At 42.0% G+C, this 26,868-nt stretch overlaps 1 protein-coding gene across 1 annotated transcript in view; it reads left to right on the forward strand.

The window, feature by feature from the left end:
- Positions 1-742: 742 nt before the first annotated feature.
- reep5 (receptor accessory protein 5) overlaps positions 743-26,868 on the forward strand; it is a 40,100-nt gene continuing 13,974 nt past the window's right edge. The window contains exons 1-2 of the mRNA XM_049604154.1: positions 743-976; positions 1,250-1,343. Coding sequence (XP_049460111.1) covers positions 859-976; positions 1,250-1,343 — 212 coding nt within the window. The 5' untranslated portion in view covers positions 743-858. The remainder of the gene's footprint in view (positions 977-1,249; positions 1,344-26,868) is intronic.

Raw genomic sequence — 26,868 nt, forward strand, 5'->3', positions numbered from 1 at the left:
TTTCTGCACCCTTGATGTGTTAAAGGACCATCTGATTTCACAGTTTCTGGATATGATCGGTGTACATTTGGTGTTTTTTGTTTGTTTGTTTGTTTTGTTTTGTTTTTTGTTTTTTTAAGAAAACATGCCTTCTGATCCCGCAGATGGGTTTGGAGGACAAAATACAATCAATTAAATTTGTATGCCCCTCCCCTAAGCCAAAATGAAAAATAAGAGAAGACCCTCCCTAGTGCCTAAAAAATTATTTGACATGCCTCCCCTTTTTGCACCAATCCCTGAGCAGGCTCAAAGGGAATCAAGGGAATTTTTCAATTTTTGATTGCCAGTATTCTTTATGATAACACTTGTTTGATGATTTTAATGCTAACTGAATACAACACACAGTTGTCATACACATGCACAAGGAGGTGGAGGAGACAGTGACAACATTCTGAGGTTTACAAGCAGAATCTATATTCCTAAAATCTGTGGAAAAAGAGTTCTGCGGGCACAGATTTTGGACAGGCCTGCTCCTAAGTAATGAAAAGTCCCTAAATAGTTAAGGTTATATGTTCCATTGTGTCATTTAAGCTATTTGAGATACTTACCCTGTTCAATCTGGGCTCTAATAACGTGATGAGTCATTTGTTTTTATTGCCTAGATTATTGTCACTAAAACGTTCAGTCATGAAGAAACCTCGTGCTTTTATTTTGAAGCTCGCGGTTGGATGCTGTATGATACATCCTCTGTCTGAGACTTGACGCCATGGATTCACAACTTGACGCCCCTGAGAGCAGCGGTACGTTGGGTTGCAGGGGTGTCGCAGTTTGATTCAGAGCAATTTCGTAATCAGCATCGCTAAAGAAGGAAGTGCAGCCATGGCGCAGGGGCTCAAAGAAAGGTTTGAAAAGTTTCTCCATGAGAAGAATCTCATGACAGATGTTCTGGCAAAAATCGAGGCAAAAACTGGAGTGAGCAGGACGTACATCGCTCTGGGTGAGTATTGACAGGACAGTGATGGAAAAAGAGAAAACGGAGAAACTGAATGCATCACAGAGGAAGCGATACGTACAGAACGAGTCAGCGCGTGGCACACACAGCTTCATCAAGGCTATCATTAGTCATAATCTAATTATAGAAGTCAAATGTTGTTCTTGAACTAGCAGCAGTAGCAGCTATGTAATGTAATAAGAAGCAGTGTAGTACAGTATGTCCATTGTAGTATATTTGTGAAGAAGCATAACAAACATTTGGTGTAATGTGTTCCAGCTGTCATCGGGATAATCGCAGTTTACTTGGTGATCGGTTACGGAGCCTCCCTACTGTGTAACCTCATCGGCTTTCTTTATCCAGCCTACATATCGTAAGTGTATTATTCTTAGAGCACTTCTGTCAAGGACGGGCCTGCAAAGTACCCCCACCCATCATACACACACACACACACACACACACACACACACACACACAGTCTGCGATGCAACTTAAAGGGAAACTACGCCCATTTCAAGATTAATAAATGTTATTCCTGTGGTTTAAGATAGTTTAAAAATATAACAGGAAAAACTCTCTCCCAAATCCAAAAACTGGACTGCTAATACTCAAGTTTGTGATGTCTTTCTTTTGTAGTTTTTGTCATATATAGATATGTAATGATGATTGCTGGGTAATATGCCTGTTGATGTTGTCAAATATCAAGTCTCTGTTTAATCATGTAATGATGTACAGTAGTTAGTTTAGGTGCAAAGTCTCTCAAAACTGACAAACTGGGCACATACGCAAACAGATGCAACATAAAAGTGGCAGTAAGACACACTGTTGGTAAAATATATATATGCCTAAAACTGCGTGTATGTGCTTCATAACGAGGAACTAGGGTTCACTACATTCTGTCATAATAGCATGCACTGGGGCCCATCGTAACTACCTTATGTCACTGGTATAAAGTCTGGAACTGCTCCATAGACAGCTACAAAGTCCCTTCTTCATGCTGCCTTTCTATTTTTACACAGACCCAAACGACGGCAGCATCGTTCTGCTCCATTGTGTGATTTTTTGACAGCATCCCAGTATTGCAGAATCAAAAGAGGCGTGACCGGCATGATGTGTAACACAACAGCATGAGTGACACACAACATAAACCCGACGATGTGAATCCATCAGCACACCTTAAATTTCAATATGACAACTTTACCCAGTTCAGTAGCTTTAGTAATAAGTACATCTTCAAGTGTTTAAAAAAATAAAAAATAATTTTGATCAGATTATGTGAACTGCATATATTCTGATCCTCACTTGGAGAAAAAAAAAAGCACTCCTGTGGGCTCCAGCAACACTAAACCCCTGTGCTTTCCTGAGAAGCAATAAATGCACAAACCCACGATTTTTAAATATCCCATTTAGAGAGATTCTCAGTGCTGCCTGTTCTATTTTGTTCTGAAAATGTCGGTGTGCAACTTCATTCTGTGGACAATGAACGAGGTGCAGACTTCCTTCTGTGTCACTGGTGATGAGGAAATCCAGTGAGTGCTGGACAGAGCAGTGAATGACAACAACCACACCCACATTTAAGAGTACTGTTTGTGGTGTAAACGCTAAACGGACCGAGGGTCTAGGTACCATGTCTGAAGGGTTACTTTTGGTTCCAAAGGTACTATACCTAAAGTGTTTGGTACAAACAGGGCGGTAGGTGTCAGTAGCGCTTTATTAAACAATACCAATAGCATAACATGGCAACAACAATTACCGTAAAACTCGGAATATAAGTCGCACTGGCATATAAGTCGCAGTTTATTTTTTAAGGTCTCAACCAGGGAAAACAAGTTTTTATATTACTATTTGTTAATAAAAACGTTATACAAGTTATTCCTACACTGTTTCCCTTTATTTTTAATTTGAAACACATTCAAAACACAATAACCTCTTAAGCAGCTTTGGTTACTTTTCAGATTGCAATTTTCCAAACAACCTCTTCAGGAAATAAAATTACGGTATAACAACATCGGCCAGCTTTCAGTGAAAATATAGTGTAAAAATAAATAAAATCCTATTGTCTGTCCTGTTTATTGCTTGGGCACTGTTATTTACGTGACAACACCTGAACATAACACACCCAGACACACATTGGCTGTTTGTTTCTACCTCTCTCCTCGCTGGAAGTCTCGGACCTCCAGCCGCCCGCCTCCGCCTTGATTAAACGCTGAAAATAAAATAAAAGAGGGAGACAGGTTTTTCCTATTTTATCTTATTTTGTTTTATTTCTCCCTCTCCTCTCGCTAGAAGCGTAGGACCTCCCACCTCCCGCTCCCGTCTCAAACACGAAGGTCTCCCTCTCCGCAGCTGAGCACCCACGGAGCACGCCCGGCCTGTTAAATAGCCTTTAACCACTGTGTAACACAAACTCAGTGCTTTGGTCATTAAATAATGTCGGGCTCGGTTCAGGTTTGGACAGAAATATGCTGCCCGTGCTCCACTCTAACACACACACACACACACACACACACACACACACACACAAACACACGGAAAACCGGACATTATCATCAGTTTATAAAAGACCCCCGGACGCCCCGGACGGGACGTGAAAAGTGGACATGTCCAGGCAAAAGAGGACGTTTGGTCAGCCTAATGTAGCGCCATCTTGTGGGTCAAATGTCAGCATTTACCTTGGTCTATAGTTCGCACCGGTTTATAACCCACACCCAACTTTTTAGATGAAAAAAAAGGGAAAAAAAGTGCGACTTATACACCAAGTTTTACGGTAGTGCTGCACGATTTGATAAAAATGATTGCGATTTGAGTGGACAATATCGCGATTTGCGATAGAGTGTGCCAGGGCTGACGTCAAAACCCGGAAGTTTAGCATTGCGCTGGTTCCCGGAAGAGAAAGTGAATGTGATTATTGCATTGCGTTTTGGATTATGTCAGAAAATAAGCTCTGTGGCTAACACAAGTTTATGATACTTACAGGTTTTGTTCAGCAAGATAATCTTCACATATGAACACCTTTCACACTGCATTTGAAGCTTAAATGTAATCGCCAGAAGTAAAAAGCTAACGTTAGGCTTTAACGGACTACATGACTACTCCACGGTCACATGACTCTTGACGTCACCGTCACTAAGCTTTCAACTGATTTCGGCCGCTTTAGTTTAAAAACATTGTATAATAGGGAAATCGGACTGTTTAAGCTAAATAAGAAGCTGTAATGGCGGACTGCCAGCACTCTCGCCTGTTCAGGGGTGATGACGTTTACTGTCCCCGACAGGGTTTGTAGTCGTATTGAGCAACTTGTTAGCAACCGCCTTTTTTACGACACGTAAAAGCTTCAAAATTCGCAAGTAGGGTATTTACTGACGTGTTTTATGTCGTAGAACAAAACCTGAAACTCGCTTAAGCTTTTGTTAACCACGGACCTTATTTGAGGCATTTTACCAAAATCCCATTCAAAAAACGTATTGACTTTTAGACGAGAGAACCGGAAGTGCTAAAAGCGCTAACGGAGTTCCGGGTTTACTGGCACACTCTATTGCAATTACAATATAATAAAAAAAATGGTATCATTAGTCTTCTTGCTTGATTCAGTGTTTCCCCTACATTATATTAGGGGGGCACTGACCAGACATAGTTATTGTTATGGACAGTGTGTAAATGACCATCAATAGACAGTTGCACAGTCAAACACGCTGCTCACTCAGTCAAACACGCTGCTCACACAGCAGCGCAGCATGGCACTGTACCTACAGCGGAGCGAGCCTGTGTTGCATTCAGGTGTTGTCACGTAAATGACAAATTCCAGCACGCCATAGCACAACACAGCAGCATGTCAAGTGGGCCGAAACCGAGCAAAATTGCTCAATTTTTCATTTGTTATTATATAGTTTGTTATGGAGTCCATGATTTCCCCTTGACACTTACAGATGTATGCGTAACTGTGCTTGGATATTGTTTTATGAGGCTCTGGCGGCTTTCAGTTGTCTCTGTCTTGAACGTTACACGGCTTGGCTTTCTCTCGCATACATTCTTCCTACTTTTCTCTGTGCTGTCTCAAGTATTGATATAGATTGGTCGTGTTGCCGTGGGACGTGGCGACTTTAATTTTTAAAGGGCCAGTGTGTAATATTTGGCATGGTTTATTGTCAATCTGAATCTGAATCTGAATATTCTACCCATTAATATGTTTATACAAGTGTATAATCGCTATAAAATAAAATTCGTTTGGTTTTCGTAGCCTTATAGTTATACTTTTATATATATATATATATATATATATAGCAAGGGCCTTGCTTTAGAGAGGTCGCCATCTTGCGCCGCCATGTATGTACGGCAGACCGAGCGGACAATCCAGCCAGCCAGAGAATGCGTTTCGCGTGTATAAATAAACCAACGAAGACAGCGGAAGGAAGGAACAGGAGAGAATGAACCCAAACCGTCATCTGCAAGGAAAAGAAGACTCAGCTTCACTCCTTGTGATGCACTCTCTGCAGCGCTTTTCCTCCTGATGATATATCTCCCCAACGATGGCAGCAGTAGCACCGAATCCCATTCTGTGCATTCAGCCTCTCTTCTCGCCCGCTCAGCATCAAACACATGGAGTTCCTCATCTGTATGCTCCAGCTCTGGGTCTGTGTCCGCTACAAGAAACTCTTCAAAATCGCGTTCAAAGTCATCCATTGCAGCTACTATAATCTAGCTGGGCTAGGCTAAATAAACAGCTGAACTCTGTTTACCGGCTACGCTGTCAGTCAGTGTGCGGGCTGGAGATTGAGCAGAGAGGGGAGGGGGGTCCCCACTCGGAATGGTAAATGAGTATGTGTGTAAAGTTATGAAGTGTGTCTGTTACGCTAGAAGAGTCAGAGTTTGGGACGGAGTCTTTTACCCCCTGGAGTGTTACCGGAGTTTCTGGAGTGCTCAAATAAACGGGCCTTTTTCCCGAATGCTCCTCTGGTCTCCTGTTCATGAGGGATTCATTACAATATCGTAACATGGTTTAGATTTCTAAATAAACATACACCTCGTCGCTAGATAGACCTACTCCTGAAAAACTCGTGCACAAGGCTTTTTGTCCCTACAAGGCCGCCGTCATTTACCCGATGGGAGGGGTAAGCGAGTGAGCCCTGCAATCTAGAATTTGGCCACTGATGTCACTGTTTTCAACCCATTTTACACACTGGGCCTTTAAACTTGTACACACCACGTCTTTCAGTTCAACGTCGCCATACCTGAATCCCAAGTATCGCCGTGTAATAGACGTTGCATTTTTTCCACCACCAACTCAGCCTGTTGGTGGTCGTGCTCATGCTCTTCTTCAGCGTCAGTGTTGGTCACTGCTGCATGCCAGGTGGTCACCTGACCATACGTGCTCCACACACCAGGATAGCTTGTGGGCGTAATGTCAACAAACTCCACACACTACAGCAGAGGTAGTCATGTTCACAGGCACACACGTTAACATTTATTTACATTAAATCGCAAATCGCAGCCTTTTATGCGGTTATTTAATCGCGCAGCCTGACATCGCGATTGCGATTAGATTAATCATGCAGCACTAGCAGCAATCAATTACTGTCCCTGTTATCGCAGCTGATTATCCTCTGCTCAGAGGGTAAGGAGCTCCCAGACCTTGTTTTTTTTCCCCAATTTGTGGACATTTTTGGCCGCTGTTCTTCCTCTTTGAGTTACCTGCTATCAGCTACTTTTTAAATCTCTTGATGGGTCGTCGCACACGTAACACGTCATCAAAACTTCACACCCTAGCCACCCACAGTTGTGTCCTGCTGGCTATCCTATTTATACAGACACTGTTTCGGCATCATTACTACCTCTGACGCTGGCTTAAAGGCGAGACAGCTCTGTCCCCCCATTCCGCCTTTGTCTTTTTATACAGAGGGGTGACACTGAGAGTACCCAGGAGAATGTTCTGAGTATATGGATACATTTTCTGTGTCAGAACTTGGGGTGTGCCATATTATATCGTTCACGATAATACCGGTATAATTTCTAATACTCTCCAAGTTCAAATCACTGCTCAAAACGAATTTTCAAAATGTCTTTTAATACTAATAATAATAGTAATCACCAGCTCAGTGGCCTAGTGGTAGAGTGTATCGCCCTGAGACTGGGAGGTCGTGGGTTCGATCCCCGGCCAGGTCATACCAAAGACTATAAAAATGGGACCCATTGCCTCCCTGCTTGGCACTCAGCATCAGGGGTTAGAATTGGGGGGTTAGATCACCACGTGATTCCCGAGTGCGGAACCGCTGCTGCTCACCACTCCCTCAGGGGATGTTGTCCCTGTTGGAGGACAGGAGTGCTGTGGTGGATGGAGGGGGTTCGAGTAATGATACGGGCAGCTGAGTTCTGGACCAGTTGAAGTTTATGGAGGGACTTGTGAGGGAGGCCGATGTGTGAATGATGCTGTGTGTATATTATTGTAGTGTATTTTTGTGATTGTTTTTAACCAGTGTAAAGTGTCTTTGAGTACCTTGAAAACGCTCTATAAATAAAACGTGTTATTATTTATTGTTATTAATATGATATGAAGAATTCATGGTAACACTTTACTTGAAGGTCAGGTCTATAATGCATTATGAGCACATTCATAAGACATTATAACGCATTTATAAGGCTTTATAAACGTCGTTATAAATGTTTATAATCATGTATGACAACTTATAACAAGGTTTATAAAGTATTATAAGTGGTTACATAATGCATTATTTTGAAATTCAGCATTCATAATGCTTTATACTTCCATGCCAAAGTGACGACAGTGTTTGAAAGAAGAATCTGAAGTACTGGCATTATTCCGTTTCAGAAATTAAGCATTTATTATATGTCAGAGCAGTTCTTTGAGTCTTTATAACTGGCTAAAGTTATGATAGTTATAATGTGCTATGTAACCCAGTACTTCAAATTCTTCTTTCAAACACTGTCGTCGCTGAATTTATAATGCATTATGTAACCACTTATAATACTTTATAAACCTTGTTATAAGTTGTCATACATGATTATTAACATTTGTAACAATGTTTATGAAGCCTTATAAATGTCTTATAATGTCTTATGAATGTGCTCATAATGCATTATAGACCTGACCTTTAAGTATTCATCTCGTGATACTCGCACTATTTTGACTTGTTGACATATTGACGTCATACTGTTAAGCACGGCAACAACAAGCATGGCTGAAAGCGAGATTATTACAGGTTCAGTTGTGTGAAATAATTCCCACTGAGCAAGCAACGTCTGTGGACGTCCAAGACTAGTTGATATCATGTCCACAGACGTGATATCAACTAGTCTTGGACGTCCACAGACGTTGCTTGCTGAGTGGGAAACTGTGGCGTCCTGAAAGTTTTATGAACAGCCTTGGACTTTTAAGACTCTTTTAGCGACTTACTGCTCAGAGTGCCATAAACCTTTGGTAATGTAAACCTATATATGACGCTTTGATTATGAAAGAAGATAACAAAGACAACCAGTGTCCTATTCATTGTCTGTGGAGCAGCTCCAGATTTTATACCCTATGACATCACAAGTTTAAGAGTTTTCTCTAGTTTCTGGCTTTGAGAGAGGGTAGCTTATGTACACACATATTAATTAAACTTTCCTAGACTATGGAAAATACATATTACAATTCTTAATTTAGGTGGTTTTCCTCTTGAAGTCACCTAATTTTAGTGTGTAAAATACTGTTACAAACTTAAGCACCCTAACTACAAATGAGGTTTACTTTACGTGTTTGCCTTTCCCAACCATTGCAGGTGTGTATTATCAGTGTTATTTCATCAGACTTGACAAAGCTTCTCCAGAGCTACAGCAGACATTTTACATCTGTTTTCACAGGCTGAGCAGTAGCACTTCCTGTTAAACTGACCAACCCTCATCTAAAAAATTAATGGGTTTCCTTTGAAAATCTTGTGATCATGACTTGATTAAATAATTTTTAGAATTTTTTTTTTTGTGGTTGTCGTTCGTTTCTTTGAATTATACAGAGAAAACAAATGGATTATCTTTAACTGAAGTTATGAAACAGATATGATGTCATTATCTCACAGTCTTGTGCTCCTTGTGGTCAACACAGTATCACATGAAGGCCCCCATTCATTCTCCTGAGTCACTTCAGGTCTGTTTCCCTCTTGGACGCCTCTTTGTCTTAAGGCTGTGAGACTGACTCCACCATAACAAACTGAACTGGGACTGACCTGCGCATGTGTCGGCGTCTGTGACTGTCAGTTTGACAGGGTCCCATAAAACTAACTTTTATCTGGTTTTAAAGCTACTTTTAACAATACGCATTTTAAACCCTGGTGGTTTTAGCAGCAACTTTTAAGCGGATAAAGGATTTTAACCATTGGATGTTTGGATTTTAAGTTACCAAAGAAAAACGCTGAGCACAGGTACAAGAAGCCATGGCTTCACTCACCTTACCACCAGCCTGCGAGAGCTGCGTCGGTCTCAGCAAGAAGATCGCTGAATTGGAGCAAAGAATTTCCACACTGTACAAAATCCAAGAAGCGAAAAGGCAACTGGACACTATCATCTCTGGTTCTGTACAAGCCCCCGCCACTACTGCTGAAGATCTGGCTGCCACAGCTCCATATCTACCTGACGCCGCTACACCTCCGGCTGCTACGTCTAGTCCACCTGCTGCTACGGCTCCAGCCGCTTCTGTGGTCTCCACCTTAGTCACCATTCCCCAGGACACCTGGCTCCGGCTCGGGGCTAAACCCAAAGCCCCGGTCAGCTCTACTCCTTCATAACCTGGGCAACAACCCCAGCCTTGGGTTGTTGTCGGCAACCAGAGCAAGAGGGGGAGACACTCCTTCCCACCTCCCTGTCTCTGTAATCCAGGACATCAGTAAATCGATATGACATCCTCGATTTGCAGGAATTCCCTCCACTGGCTGGCGACCAGGGACCTCTTCCATGCCCTGGAATAAAACCCTGATTCTGGTCACTTGCAAACTTCACTGCAGCCCGTCGCGCAGACGTAAATTACCTGGACGGGACAAGCCAGGTAGGACCTCCCAACTGGTTAACAGGGACCCCAACAACCTTACACGATGACAATACTGATGATGATGACTGTCATCATCATCATCATCAGTATTATCATCATCTAAGGTTTCTCTTTCATTCACAGTGGTGTTCAGTGGTAGCCTGGTGTTGCCAGACCCAATTCGCAAAACGTGAATGGGTCTGGACACGGACTGTACATTTCCTCTATTCCTGAGGGGCGGTATCAACGGCTGTCACTCAGTGTCCCTTCACGCAACTGGAAACACAGAAAACCAATCAGAGTAAACTAAATGTGTGACGTAGGCTAGCACAGTGCCCCTGTAAACAGACCAGCAAGCAAGTGCAGTGTGCAGCGGAGATGAGCTGTGATGATGTCTGGGAAAGAGTGTTGTCGTCTTTTAGGATTTCCTCCTCACAGTGGACTCTGAGCTGCATGGCTGTGATTCCCAGCTTGGTCGCTTCCCTGACCTGCTCCTCCATTAGAGCAACTAGCGGAGAAACAATAGCCACTGGGTTTTCACTGAGTCCCATCTTTTTCCCGATCAACGGAGCCAGTTGGTAAATTAAACTTTTACCAAACCCTGTAGGAAGGATGGCAGACACATCCTTTTTTTCAATAAAAGCTTTCAGTGCAGCTGTTTGTTCTGCTTTTAAAGTAAATGTACATTCCAGTTCGTTCAACACATTTACCATCGCAGTTTCAAAATCAGTTTTTCAGCGTTCTCTTCATTTTCTCCTCTCTCCAGCATGAATTAGCTTCAGCTTCTAGTTAGTTCTGAGTGACAGAAGTGCCGTGGTCACAGAGTGATTTGAGGCTAATAACTAGAGCTGTAGTCTCCTGGTCGACTAGTCGATTATTTGGTCAATATGCTCTCGTCCGACCAAATTCTCATTGGTCGAATAATCGCCGTGTTACTTTCGTAAGGAGAAAAATGCTACATCAATAGCTTTCCAGGATTAATCCATTATTTCCTGTGGCAGGGGGGACAGACTAAGTTACCTGTGAAAATGGGGGTGTTTTGAAAACACCCCTGTTGTTGACAGAAAGTTGAACTCGCCCACCTGTTTATTTTCTGTATATTTGTACAACAAATGACTTGCAACCTGCAAGAATAAAGCTCCAATCCTCTTAAGACATCAAAGGAAGATCATAACAGCTTAACTGTTATGCCCATTTTAATTTAACATTTTCTTACAAGGGCATTAAAACCTAGCCAACACATGTAATCATATGCCCATTTTAATGCAGTGTTTGTTAACACTAGGACAGCCAGGATTACAGCGCCCCTCCAAGCGCCACAACAGTCTGCCCGTCATATGTAACTTCAATGTTTATGCTGCCCGTGTGCTCAGAAGCACACAAAAAAATGCATTTTTGAGTAATTTCAGTTATGATAAAATAAAAAAAATATTACAGACTATAGAATAGGACTGACAACCTCTCCAATGTGTCATGTCCATTAATTAACACTATTTGTCAGCTTTTTATAATGCCTTTTTTTTTCACACACACATTGAACATGCGATTGAATGAATGAATGAACGTTGGAAGTGGTTCAGCCGCTTCCAATGTTCATTCATATGCTTTGGTGTGCTTTGGTGTACTTTTACAGAGTTTTACAGGCGTTGTTGTTCTCGGCTTCCTGCTGTGGAGCCAAAGCTTCTGTGTGGCAAAACTGGACGTGCACCACCACTACTGCGCCGAGGGTGGGGGGAGGTCATCCAATCAGAAAGATAGACTCAGAGTTTGAATTTGAGTTAAGATAATTAATTGGTTAAAATGGAAAACAATCAAGGCATTGAGGATGGTTGTAATCCAGATTGTCCGGTCGGCCAGCGTCAGCTTTTTGTCACGTTTTTACTCGTCACTTCATAATGAACAGAGATTTCGTCAGTTCTTATTAAATTTACGTTCTCGTCACAAATTAGTCATGGAATAAAGGGTCGTCAACGAAAAGTTTTCGTTTAAGTTTTAGTCGACAAAATTAACACTGCTTTAAAGCTCACAATGGGGAGCTATCTGTCCCAAATAATATATGTGATAATGTCTTTACATTACAGCAAACAAATCAGACTGATGTCCTAGCAATTGTTGATAAACTTGCCAATAGTCACTCAAAAGATCTTTTCCACCTGGATACTAGTAGACAATCAGAGATCTCCGCCTTCTGATAGTCTGGGGACACTCCTTTCTAAAGTGTGTTTAACACGGAGAAAAAGGCCGGCAACAAAGCAACGCCTCTTGCATTTTTGAAAAGGACACGCCCTCCCGGAAATTTTCTCGTCCGCAAGGAAACAAACACACAGAGCTTGAAAATGGATGCCGAGAGATTTAACTCCGTTTTATCAAACGTGTGCTCAGTCCACAAGATTGTGGAAATGAAGGACTTACAGCGACTTTGTTTAAAACTTTTAACACAGTCGGACTATGTTTACGAGCACAAGAGTTCAGTGAGCAACCGAAGGACTGCCCTGCGGATTTACTATTGGTTCTGCAACATAGGGAGTTTTTTTAAACTCTGAAATTGTATCCGCCCATCTAAACACAAAATCAGGGAGAAAGACATCAGTCTTTAGTTAAGCAAAAGTTGTGAGACTACCTGGATACTGCCTTTCTGAAAAAACACAAAAACACTCTGGTAATACCTCTCACTCATCTAGTAAACCTTTCTCTTAGTAGTGGGATCTTTCCCAGTAAATAGAAACTGGCCCGTGTCATACCCATCTTTAAATCAGGAACAGTTGATCAAGCATGTAATTATAGGCCAATCAGTGTATTACCTGTATTTACCAAGGTCCTTGAAAAACTTGTTGCTCATCAGTTGCTCACATATGTAGAATCAAACAATTATCTGCATCCCCTACAGTTTGGCTTCCGTCCGAATTACTCCACAGAGACTGCTAACTGCTTTCTTATAGAACAGCTCAAATCGTCAATTGATAAAGGTTAAGTAGTTGGGGCAGTCTTTCTGGACCTGAAAAAAAGCTTTTGATACATTAAATCACAATATTCTCATTCATAAACTCTCAAAATTTAATTTCTCCAACAAAACGTTACAGTGGTTTCAGTCTTATCTGTCTGACAGGGAACAGTGTGTTATCATTAATGATGAGAAATCTTCCTTTCTACAGACTAGAACAGGAGTACCTCAGGGTTCTGTTCTTGTTCCGCTCCTTTTTAGCTTGTACATTAATAACTTACCACAATCATGTGTTGGAGCAGGTTTTCAGATGTATGCGGATGATACAGTCATACATGTATCTGCGAAAACTGCTCTGGCAGCTTCCAAACAGCTGAAATGTCATTTAGAGTCCATAGCAGCATGGTTTGAAAAGTCACATCTCTCACTTAATATTAAGAAGACAGTGTCAGTTTGCTTTTCTGCCAGGGTTCGCTCATTAACAGAAGCTAATGTCTTAAATGTAAATATTAATGGACAACATATCGAACAGGTCTCAGAGGTGAAATACCTCGGCTTCATATTAGATTCAATTCAATTCAATTCAATTCAATTTTATTTATAAAGCCCAATATCACAAATCACAATTTGCCTCACAGGGCTTTACAGCATACGACATCCCTCTGTCCTTAAGACCCTCACAGCGGATAAGGAAAAACTCCCCAAAAAAACCCCTTTAACGGGGGGAAAAAAACGGTAGAAACCTCAGGAAGAGCAACTGAGGAGGGATCCCTCTTCCAGGACGGACAGACGTGCAATAGATGTCGTACAGAACAGATCAACATGATAAATTAACAGCAATCCATATGATACAGGGAGAGAGAGAGAGAGAGAGAGAGAGAGAGATATGCAGGTAATGACAGTATCTTACAACAACATTAATGGAAGTAATAATATTATAGTTATAGTTCTGGTTACTGCGGTACAATATGTTGAAAGTATGTATTAATACCTGGCAGTATACATGTGTGACAATAATCATATGTGTATAATAACAGAAGAAGTATGACTAATGATGGCAGCAGCAGCAGGAGGCATCTGGCGGGACCACGGCAGCAGCACAACCACACACGTCACGCTGTCCAGGCACCGCTGTGATATGAGTTAATCTGAGAGACAGTGGAGCACAAAGGCTCCGGAGAAGAAGCCGAGTTAGTGACATCCAGAATGGCCGGGTTAGCTAGATGCAGTAATAGGATACGAGAGAGAGAGAAGGAGAGAAGGGGCCCGGTGTATTATAGAGGGGTCCTCCGGCAGACTAGGCCTAAGTCAGCCTAACTAAGGGCTGGTACAGGACAAGCCTGAGCCAGCCCTAACTATAAGCTTTATCAAAGAGGAAAGTCTTAAGTCTAGTCTTAAATGTGGAGACGGTGTCTGCCTCCCGGACCGTAACAGGAAGATGATTCCACAGGAGAGGAGCCTGATAGCTAAAGGCTCTGGCTCCTGATCTACTTTTGGAGACTTTAGGGACCACGAGTAACCCTGCGTTCTCAGAGCGCAGTGTTCTGGTGGGATAATATGGCACTATGAGCTCTCTAAGATATGATGGAGCTTGACCATTTAGAGCTTTATAAGTTAACAGTAGGATTTTAAATTCAATTCTGGATTTTACAGGGAGCCAGTGCAGAGAAGCTAAAACAGGAGAGATATGATCGCGTTTCTTAGTTCCTCACAGCTTCACAGCTAAAATTTGAGAAACATGTTAAGATGGTGAGCAGGGTTGCAAAAGCAAACTTACATACATTTAGGGCCGGATCTACTAAGATCCCAATTTGCGTGTTTTAATTTGTGTGCGCAATCTAGAATTTTGTGTGTGGGGCTGAACCGCGGTTTGCGAGTGATGTAAGAGTGATTACGTAAATGACAACAGGTGCAAACGTGTTGGAGACACCCTATTTAAATGAGGGTTTTGCATGTTAAATGGTTTGCAGCATGGCGAGTTTGGAGAGAAAGCGCAAAGTGAAATTCTACCCTATGGAATTAGAGGTGTTGGTAGATGAGGCCAATAAACACTTAAATGAGCTACAGCAAAGAAACCTGCATTTAGGACTTCAGACAGCACACTTGTCACTTCAGACAGCACATCTGAAAAACGGGATTGGGAGATCCCAGCTGTAATAGCTACCATACGCTGGAATGACCCAGTTGCAAAAAAATGTAAACTTGCAAGGAGTTTTGTCATTGCAGGTATTGCGTGACTCCTTCTCGTGGCTGGCTCCAAATCCGCTCAGAGTTCCTCCAACAGCTCCAAAATGGCGATAGGCGATATGTTTTAATAATTGTTTCCTCATTCATTCCAAAAATGTTCACACGAGGGTGAAAAATGCGCTCTCTGCGTCTTCTTTCATCATTTCGATGTCTCCTTCTTGTGACAATAAACGCAGCTATGTGTGCGCAATAGGGCTGCATGGTATATGCGGTAGACGGTAGAAATGATATAAATTTGGCCCATGGTAGAGATTTGCGCTCTACCGTCCTATCGTCGATGACGTCATCGCACCTGCCTCAGTGTGAAAATGGCTGCGAGCACAGAGACAGTGGAGCAAGAGGAGCTGGTTCACGTCCGTGATTTAGCGTAGCACGTGCAACATGTGTTGCTGGAGAACTTGTGAGTGAGTGAGTTAATGTTTTATGAACAGCCCCGGACTTCTCAGACTCTTTTAGCAACTTACCACTCAGAGGGAACTCATTCACTGTCTCCTCTGGCAGCAGCACAGCATCTCTCCCTCTCCTCTCTTGCCGTGCGCACACGGGAGTTGGTTTTTGGCAAGAGAGTTTGTCATAAACCTTTGGTAATGTAAACCTATGTGACGCTAGGGGCTCCACAAAAAACTCCATATGTGAATGTGTGATAGTTGTGGTATCATAGCAGCCTGTCCCAGGTTAGAGCGTGATGATTAGAGGAGAAATGGCAGAGCATAAAGGTCCAGGTGGAAAAAACACAACTCAGTCATTTAGGATTTTGCTAAAAGAAGGAAATTACCTTTTGATATAGATCCCAGGGGACATTTTGCACCATAGAGTACTGGGTTTTAATTTTGAGTTTTGAGATCTGCATTCTGCGCAATAAGTGCTCTAAAAAATACATTATATCTTTGCTTTTGTTGTTGTTGTTTTTTTTTTTTATCAATTTAGCTTTGCTAAAGGACTACAAAACCCATTCAGAAACACTTCTATTAGAACTTTCACCCTTAAATTTATACCGCGATATATACCGTTACCGTGAAGGGATTCGATTTATACCGTGATATGAATTTTAGGTCATACCGCCCAGCCCTAGTGCGCAATTACGCATACAAACCGTTTGTACCTCCCTTTGACATGTGTTAAATATAGACGCAGTTTCTATGAGCAAAATTGCTTCCAGGTTTGATAAATCACTTTGCCTGTGCTAAATTAATAGATTTACATTTTCTCAACCCAGCACACGCACAATTGCCTGTAAACACTCCACATTGCATATTCATTGCAGCAAGCAGAAGGCAGAAGATAATGTTATCTCTGGGGTTGACTGAGCAAAGCCTCCCTTCCTCCAGGCGGCTGCCTCTGTGTTTGCAGCTTCCTGTGCCAAAGAGCAGCATGAAAGTGAAAGTGAGGATCGCGCAATCAAATTAAGCACAGCTTGCAATTTAAAACCTGGAACTCCACTGAATTCTTAAAACTATTGTTAACTTTTAGAAAAAAACCTTTGTCATATTTGCTGAAGCTGTCTTTATATCCTGACAGTAGTACATGAGACAGATAACCTGTGAAAACAATCATGTGACTGCCTCCTCGTAGTGCTTCCAAATTGTATTTGCAAGAATCCAACTGACCCAAACAAACACAACCAATCAGAGCCGAGGAGCTAAAGCAGCTGTCAATCATGTCAATCACCGCTTGTTAAATGCAGTCAACCTGTCAATTCAGGCAGCACTTATAAAATATAAATCAACATTCTGTTACAGCATTCCCTATTTCTCACCTGAAGTGTTGTACTGTATATGTAACATATTTTAGTTACTGTTTAGCTGTGAAATGAGAAAGTTTGTGACTCGGCCGCTATGTTGAAAACAGTTGAGCCAGAACCAAGCACCACCCACCGGCCAGGGCAAACTTACTCAATTTACAGCTCAAGAGTACACTAAAATATATTTTATGATAACAAAATTAACCTTTTTAAGTACAATGTTGTAGATTTTAGGACCCATGTTACATGTTTTTGTTGAAAATAGAGTGAAATTATTGACAGTCAGTGAGTGGTAGTAGAGGGTTCTTTGTTGTTTGGGGGCTGAGGCCTAGGATAGGAGAGTGGGTCAGTGAGACAGGCAGGTGTTGCAGGGCCGAACAGAGGGACTGAGGCAGACAGAGGTTTGCAAGTGAGCAGGATGACTGGGTCCAACTGGACAGGTCCATGACAGGAAAATAGGGGGGTGGGGTCTGAAGAACTGAACATGTAGAAAACAGATTTTAAAAGAAAAGTTCACATGTAAAATTCTCACAATTCTCAATGTTTCTAAACTGTCCTGAGCAGAATACCACATATGGTAAATGGACAGTCTGGCGACAGCAGGAGACCTGGAGGCCACGCCCAGCCCCTGACAACACACACACACACACACACACACACACACACGAGAGAGACAGAGAGAGAGAGAGAGAGAGAGAGAGAGAGAGAGAGAGAGACAGACATGGAGTGACAAAGGAGAAGAATAAGGATTTATCATTTATGTTCAACATTAGATAAAGAGACGGAGACAGATTTTTATTGTATTTATTTTATTTTGATCCCCCTATGTTCATCACTTGTTGATGCTGTTTTTGAACTATGAATAAGTCAATAAGTAATTTATTACATTGAAATATCATTGATGTAGTATAGAAAAGTGATGTATCTTTTTATAAATGGCACAAGGCACATCTGCCTAATTTTTGTCGTGGTATCGTGATACTACTCAGAACTTTCACTGGTATTGCACAATGGGTCCTAATTTTGGTACCATGACAACACTACTCCCAGCTCATACAGTCTGGCTCTGGAAACGCCAAAGAACTTTTCTCCACAATCAACAAACTCCTCAACCCCCTTGACAACTGTTCCCAACCCTTCACAGTCAATAAATGCACCTGTTGTCTGTCATTTTTCCAAGAAAAAGTTGATACTATCCACAGAGACCTGGCCACTACTCCATCTCTCCCTCCGCCCCCCCTTTGCCCTCCCTAAAGCCTGATTTATGGTCCTGCATTAAATGAACGACGTACTGACGTCGTAGGGTACGTGGCTATGCAGGAGGCTCGCCGTAGCCCCCGGCGTACCTCCCAAAAAAGTGTAACTACGTGTCCAGGCAGCGCAGACTGAGAGGGCTGTGATTGGTTTGCTTGGTAGCAACGCATTTCCGGTTCCGTATTTCCAGCCAGGCTGTGTTAGCAGCTGAATGAAGTGGAGCATGAGGAGTAAGCACTGGTTAGCCCCCGCTTTCACTGCAGGCAGATTCACTCGCCACAGGGGCGAGGAAATAAAACCTAAACAGCCAACTTAGTTTAGCAGTTAGCAATGTCTTTCACTCACTCTCGGTCTCTGCTGTGTTCAGCTATTTCCCTGCTTTCCTGTTAGCACTACTCGGCTACCATGCTAACGCTCCAACTCCAACTGAGCCGGGAGCCGGGCTCACAGTCTCACGGAGAAGAGTTGGAACGTTAGCATGGCAGCCCATTAGTGCTAACATCCCCACACTTCTCTGCCAGGCTCAGTGAGCCGGAGCTGCCATGCTAACGTTCCGGGAGCCTGCTTCTCGACTCCAGCGAGCTCTAGCGTGGAGTCTGGCGGGCTCACGGAGAAGAGAGGAATGTTAGCGTTAGCTCCCAGAGTTAGCACTAGAGCTACTACGGCTACTGGAGTAGCTTGCAGCTATGGAGCGCTTCTACCAGCTCTTCTAGTCAATGAGCCTCGCCTCCATTTCAGTAAATATATTGCATTTATTACAGGGACCATCATCATTCAAGTAGGCAGGGGAATAGCTAAACACAGCCGCCAGGCTGCCCGCCGGGCTACATTTTACAATGCTAATTGCAAATGTTAGCTGGGCTACACACCTAACACAACCGAAATGCCTAACCCATTGCTGGGACCGAGCCGCTAATAACTCAAGCTCCGGACATTAACCCATGCTACGATTGTAACATTAAATTTAATTGAATCGACATAGTGACATGTGCCTAACGTTACTGTAACACTAATTAAAACAGACATTTGACTTTATGTTGCACCTGTCCAGGAGAAGAAGAGCTAGCTCCGAGTCAGATTGTAGCCCCTTTAGCTCTCGCAGTGCTCTACACCTTGGAAATGCAAGGCCAATGTTAATCCGAGTTCTGTCCCTTTCTTTATCCGACAACTTCTTCGCCAACAACCGTTGTTTCTTAAGAGGTAATGTCAGATCCTGGTCGTCTTCAGGTGGACGTTCCGCTCTCTGCCATTTCATTTCGAAAATACGCGCTGCCATTGCTCACTGGCTGTAGCCTTTTATAGGGAGGGAGGGCCAAGGGCTCCGAGAGGAGGAGGAGGAGGGGGGGGATTCACATGAACGTACATGAACGCGCAGCCGGACCGGCTTGTAAACAATGGGCTGGAGATCAACACAGAGAGAGGGTGTGTGAGGTCATGCTATACTCCAGATGAAATTACACCTCTAGTTCTTCACATAGCAATTTTTTAATTCCTTCCATCTAAAAATGATGAATTTCGCTTATTGCTCCTTTAAACATCTTCTGTTGCGATGTAGATGTTGCAGTATTAACATACTTTCTTCAACATCCAACAACTCCAACTCTAGCAAGATTCTCTCTCTCTCGGTCGCCTTTGTTCACTGTGACTGGAAAAGCCAGAAGCTAAACAAAGAATCAACTAGAGACGACGATAACCATTCAGGAAAGGAACGCAGCCCTTGCCACTCTGGCGGTGAATTGCACCGCAACGAAATGGAGTGACGGAGAAGTTCGAAGGATTCATAACGGCGTCACGGCAACGACGTAGGTACGCCGCAGGACCATAAATCAGGCTTTAACTTGCCTACCTCTCTCTCAGTTCACCCCAGTCTCCCTCACAGACTTACCCATTCTCATGGTGGGAATGAAAGCTGCCTCTTGCATCTTGGACCCTATCCCATCCCATTTTGTCAAGGCTTGCCTTCCCACTTTGTCTTCGCTCATCACAACAATAATTAGCTCCTCTCTATCTACTGGCTCTGTCCCACTCTCCCTCAAACTTGCTGCTGTCACCCCCATCTTAAAAAAGCCTGGACTCAATCCTGACATCCCTAACAACTGCAGACCCATCTCCAACCTCCCCTCTCTATCAAAACTTCTGGAACGTGCTGTGGCTTCACAATTCAAAGCCCACCTCTCTGCTAATAACCTCTAGGAATCATCCCAGTCCAGTTTCCGTTCCCAACACAGCACTGAATCTGCCCTCCTCAAAGTCACAAATGACTTTCTCCTCTCCCCCTCGGTCACATAATCCACTGTCATGGACTTCAGTTTCACTGCTTTGTGGATGACATTCAACTCCATATCTCCACCAAAGCCATCACTCCTGCCACTCACTCAACCCTCACCAACTGCATCACCGAAATAAAATCCTGGCTGCAAACCAGCTTCCTCAAACTCAAAGTCATCATCATTGGCCCCAAGTCTCTCATCAAATCCACCCATAACTTCTCCCTCTCCATCGATGGCTCCACTGTGCTCTCTTCCCCCCATGTCCATAACCTTGGTGTCATCTTCGGCCAGACCCTCTCCTTTGACCAACACATCAAACACATCACCAAAACAGCCTTCTTTCATCTCAGGAACATCGCCCGCCTCCGTCCATCCCTCTCCCTCTCCTGTTGTTGTTGACAGTTTGTGAAAACAAATTTCCCCATGGGACAATAAAAGGCTATCTATCTCTTCTCAGTTGCACAGACTCTCATCCACGCATTCATCACTTCCAGACTCGACTACTGCAATACCCTCCTCTATCTATCACTTTCAAAGCTCTCCACAACCTGGCTCCCCCCTACCTGTCTGAGCTCCTCCACCGGCACACGCCCTACCGCACTCTCACGTCCGCTGACCCCCCTATGGATTGTTTTTTTGTTTGTTTGTTTGTTTTGTTTTATTGCTGCTGTTGCTCTTTGTAAAGCAAGTATCCTGAAAAGCACTATATAACTCTAATGTATTACTATAATTATTATCATTATTCTTAAAAGATCATTCTATTACTTTGTCTTGTCCAGTATTATGCACAAGAATGCTCTTGTCTAGTTACATTATGTCAATCCACACATGAAGTTTTCATTAATTTTTTGTATTTGATCCCCTGTCAGACAGGGTTTCGCCACAATCTCATCTCCCTGTTGACTCAGTTTGAACTCAGTTAAATTCAGATTTGGGATTTGTTAGAACCTGAATATGTGTATTGGCTACAGCCCTGCCCTGTGATATTGTATCACTAAAGACTATTGTCAGCCCAAACCTGCTGTGCAGTTGTGTGCAAGGTTCCCAGGCTTACCTTAATGTACAAACAATAATGTGGATTATAACATCTGAGGCAAGCAGTGTTTTTTGTGATCAGAGAGTCACGTCAGCATGTTTCACAGGAGCAGCAGCATAAAGTTCTTGACAACCAAAACTTTTCCCTTTTGTGATGAGTTTTGATGTAACTAGGCTAATATGCTCATCAGTCGTGCACACAGTGAACTGGTTAGTAAATGTCAAAGGTACTTGCCCTGAGCAGTGGTTACACCCAGGTTGTTATAGCTTCATCGGAGTATAGTAAAGGCTCTGACAGGACTTGAATTTTCAGCTCTGTTCTTAATGTCATTAGGTAATATATCCTTTGATTAATAGTGGGTTGGAAAGAACAGGTTTATCACAGCCTGGAGGACACAGACATTTAAATAACACAGGAACAAAAAAACAACAGGTAAAATGTGTATAAGATAATGGAAAACTGGACTGACAACTCCTGAACTGCAAGTAGTTTTCTGTCTGAAATGTACCTAGTTGTTAGTTCAGCTTCTAACCAAAACTAACATACTCTATGCAAATAGTCCTGCATTAAATTCTCCGTTCATAAATGCTCTAATGTTCAGTCTTTGTTCAGGCTGTTTTTGGTTGGTGTTGATTTAACTATATGGTTATTTTGGAGGCTATAATTTGTTATGCTGTTGAATTTCATAGCATTAAAATGAGAGGTGTTTCAAGTGTTGAAACAGTAACTGTGGTATTATATTTTCTCATGTTTTTGTGTCTAGAATAACAATTTGTGAAATTGGTCCTGGGTTGAGCGGGAGAACTGCAGCAACGTAACAGGTTGCAACGAAACACTCAGGGCATTTGCGCACTGTCAATTTACGTCCACTAAAAATGCAAAAACAAGCATGTTGAGTTGACATACATTAAGTATCTTACCATACCAGAAATTTAGTAGCTGATTCCAATACCAGTGAAATTCCACAATTGTCGATAACAACTTCGATACCACAGTACCACCTGCTGAGGTGACTGAGGTCTTTTGGAGTGTGCAGGACACTCAGAGTTTTGCGGGAGTGGGCGGGAGTGGACATACACATTGCGGTTGCGGGCAGTAATGGTCAGAAATTCAGCGTTCTGGTTACTTTTCAGTAACTGCGCAGCTGCGCTTGTTTTGTTGTTGGGTGTGTGTGTGTGTGTGTCTGTGTGTGTGTGTGTGTGTGTGCGGCTCTGCACATCAGTCTGATATGAGTGCTGATAATGAATATTATGTTGATTTAGATTCAAGGCAGCAAGATGAGTTTTGGTTGTGGTTGTGGACTGGATGTACTTTGTTATTTGCTATAGTTTCATCTGTGCGTTTATGGGTAAATAGGCTTGGCCTGTTGTGTGTGAATGTTAGAGTGGGATCAGAGGAGTTAATCTGAGCAAGCATGTGTTCGTGTTCATGCGTATACTGTAGATGTGACTGTGTGGCGTCGGAATAAAAAAAAGTGCTCCGCAACATTATTTAATGCATCAGTAATATTGTCTGTTTCAATGCATGTGCCCCCCCACCCCCTCCGCGTGACTTGAAATTATGGCCTCTAGTTTTCCAGTAGTCAATTGGTTCTAAAGGCCAGTAACACGGTGGCTGTATTGTCCTGTTTCACCCGTTACCAGGAGATTCTCTGGACAGGACACACGGACTAACAGTGAATGAATCTTCAATCAATCAAACTTTATTTGTGTAGCACTTTTCATACATCGCAATGTAACCCAAAGTGCTTCACATATTCAGAACAAACAAACAAGCATTAAGCATTGGAAGTCATTAAAAATAGGAACTCAGGGAGCTCAGGGAACTCAGAAAACGGCATCATAAGATTTAAGTATGCATAAAAGGATTGAGTAAAAATATATAAAGGAAAGAGTACTATAGAATAAGGTGAGTAAAACTGGAGATATTAGGAGTAAAAGAGTAAAAGTAATGAAGTAAAACAGACATAAAAGGTGGGTTACGAAGAAGAAACAATAAAATAGAACAAACAGAAGAGTAGTAAGACAGGCTAAGATAGAAAATTGGTTAGATAGAAAATAAAAGGCAGATTAATAAATAAGTAAAATTCAATTGAAAGCCACATTAAAAAGGTAGGTTATAAGTTTGCTTTTAAAAATATCAGCACTCTCTGCTGCCCTCAGGTCCTCAGGAAGGCTGTTCCAGAGACGAGGACCATAATAATAAAAAGATGCCTCTCCGTGGGTTTTTGTCCACCCACTACCAGACAACCTAAGGGTTCTAGAGGTTTCATAGGATAAAAGCAAGTCTGGTAAATAGGAAGGACTAAGACCATTAAGAGCTTTGTAAACCAATAAAAGGATCTTAAAATCAATTCTAAAATAAACGGGTAGCCAGTGCAGAGACTTTAAAATGGGTGTAATGTGTGCTCTCTTTCTGGTCTTTGTCAGCACACGTGTGGCTGAGTTCTGAATTAACTGTAACTGAGATATATTCTTTTTTCGGAGACCAGAGAGCAGGGCATTGCAGTAGTCCATTCTGCAGGTAATAAAAGCGTGAATTATTGTCTTTGTACTGGCTTGAGAGAGAAATGGTCAACATCTGGCAATGTTTTTTAAATTATAAAATGCAGTCTTGGTGAAATTTCTACAGTGGGGTTCAAAACTTAGATTTGAATCAAAGATGATACCCAAGTTTTTTACCTGTTGACAAGGGTTCAGTGCCAGTGCATGCAATCTCTTATTGAGTTTCTCTCTTTGGGCTTCAGTACCAATGACCAAAATTTCAGATTTGTCCTGGTTGAGCTGTAGGAAATTCTTAGCCATCCATGATTTAATATCCAAGATACAGTTAAAAGGGGCATCTATTGGCCCTGGGTCATCAGGAGACATGGCAATGTAAAGCTGTGTCATCAGCATAGCTGTGGAAATTGATGCAGTGCCTCCTGATAATGTTTCCCAGTGGTAACATATAAAGATTAAAAAGAGTAGGACCTAAAATGGAACCTTGAGGAATTCCACAGTTCATTTTGTAGCTTGTTGATGAACATTCATCAATATTTACAAAAGAATACTCTGTCGCTAAGATAAGATTTAAACTAGGGCTGGGGTGATGCGCCGACGTTGTCGTCGTCGTCGTCATCGTTGTTGTCGTTGTCGGTTCAAACACAAAAATGACAGTGGCAGCAGCAGTGTTGTGCTATTGTGCTATGGCCTACTCAAGTGCTGGAATTTGTTATTTACGTGACAACGCCAGAATGCAACACAGGCTTCGCTCAATTGACTGTGTACAGAGTGCCGTGCTGCAGGTTCGGGCCGGGCTCGGTTATAATTGTCTCACTTGGGTTGGAAAATGCAGCCGCTCACCTGTGTGTGTGTGTGTGTGTGTGTGTGTGTGTGTGTGTGCACACGCGCATCGGGGCTGACCTCCACCTTGCGCGTTACAGAGAGCAGAGGAGAACTGTAAACGTGCGACCATGTAGAAACAGAAATTACATAAGATGAAAAACATGAGGCTATTTAGTTTGTTTAATAAAAGGACAAGGTATAGACCTGTTCTATAGGAAAGGTAACCTTTAAATGACTTCTGTTGTGATCTGGTGCTATATAGAAAATAAAATTAGGTAAAAATAGGGCGCCCCCCTGAATATCATGGTAGGGGAAACACTGATGTTTCAATAAATGTTAATTTTATAAAGATATTTTTTGGGGCATTTTTAGCCTTTTATTTGATAGGACAGACAAGTGTGAAAGGGGGAGAGAGAGAGTGGGAGTGGCATGCAGCAAACGGCCACAGACTGGAGTCGAACCCGGGCCTGCTGCAGCAACAGCCTCGTATATGGGGCGCCTGCTCTACCACTAAGCCACCGACGCCCCAATAAATGTTAATGTTAATAAGAAATGTTTTGATATTCATATTGTTTAAATTGCCTCATTAATCAAATAATGGAAAAATAATCGATAATCGAAAAAATGATCATTTAACTAATCAAAAAATTAATCGTTAGATTAGTCGATTAATCGAAAAAAATAATCGCTAGATAATTGTTAGAAAAATAATCGTTTGGGACAGCCCTAATTTAAACCAGTTAAAAACAGTACCAGAGATGCCAATCACACTGCGGAGTCTAGAAGGACTGAGTGGTCTACTGTATCGAATGCTGCACTTAAGTCAAGTAGTACTAATATGGAAGGACTTTTCATATCCATATTGCACTTGAGGTCATTAACAATTTTAACCAGTGACGTCTCTGTACTGTGATTAGTCCAAAAACCGGATTGATATTTTTCATAAATATTGTGACTGCTCATAAAATCATTTTACTGGTTAAAAACAAGTTTCTCCATGGTCTTAGTATTTTGTCCTGACTTTACTATATAATCAGTAACACCCAGACAGCCCATCATTTCCTCCCAGGTCGTTGAGTTTTGGAGTTAACTTAGGGATTGTTGAGATGATCTGGTGAACAGTTGAGCTTGTTTGTCAGTTCTGGTAGTTGCATTATTAAAGCTGGCAACATGTGACTGAAACAGAAAGAAGCCTTTATCCTGAGACAGACAGGCCTCAGGGAGAATAGAAATACATGATAAAGACTGCTAGTAGAAACAGGCCTCATGAGAAAACACATTACTGTAGTTTTTTTATATTTCAGTTTGTGTGCTTTTGCCTTTTTACCTTTGTTTTTATTAACTGTGCTCCTGCCTGCTGTTATAGTTTTACTGATTTGCCTCTTGTGCTCTTACCTGTGTAATCTATAAAAGCACTTTGGGTGGCCTTTGGGTGTGAAATGTTCTGTATAAATAAATTTGCTTTGCCTTAGTGCTTACCGATACTATATTCTTCTCTCTTCTTCTATTTTCTTCTTTCATTTCTTTTTTCCTCTTTCTTTGTGCTGTTGCACACATCCTTAAGAGCTGCTATGTGTTTGACAAGAGGGAAGATTAATGAAAACAAACAGGAACAAGATAACAGGAAACTACTGTATGTCTCTGTAACCCTGTTATATACTTGTAACAGGTCATCAGGCTCTATTTAAACAGCACATTTGGTAAATGTATTGAATAGCTGTGTTTGGTATAACAACCTTTGCGAAGAATTTCATTTAGTAAATGATGAATAGCGCAAAGTACTCACCCCTTTTAAAAGTTGTCATACTTTATGATCTTATAGTACAACATTTAATCACTGTGGACTTCATGTGATGATCTCGTTGAATTAAGAACTTCTCTTATAATGTTCAAAGCCCACAACAATCTACTTCCTTACTACATTTAAAATGTTTTCTCCCAGAGTAAGTCGGTATGAACTCAGAGGAATTTGTGTGTTTAAAAAAATTAAAGTAAGGACAAACTTCAGATGTAGATGTATTTCTGTTAAAGGGGTGAACTTGTGGAATAGTCTCTGTGATGAGTTAAAAATGT

Source organism: Epinephelus fuscoguttatus, linkage group LG18 (genome assembly GCF_011397635.1).
Source record: "Epinephelus fuscoguttatus linkage group LG18, E.fuscoguttatus.final_Chr_v1".
Lineage (NCBI taxonomy): Eukaryota > Metazoa > Chordata > Actinopteri > Perciformes > Serranidae > Epinephelus > Epinephelus fuscoguttatus.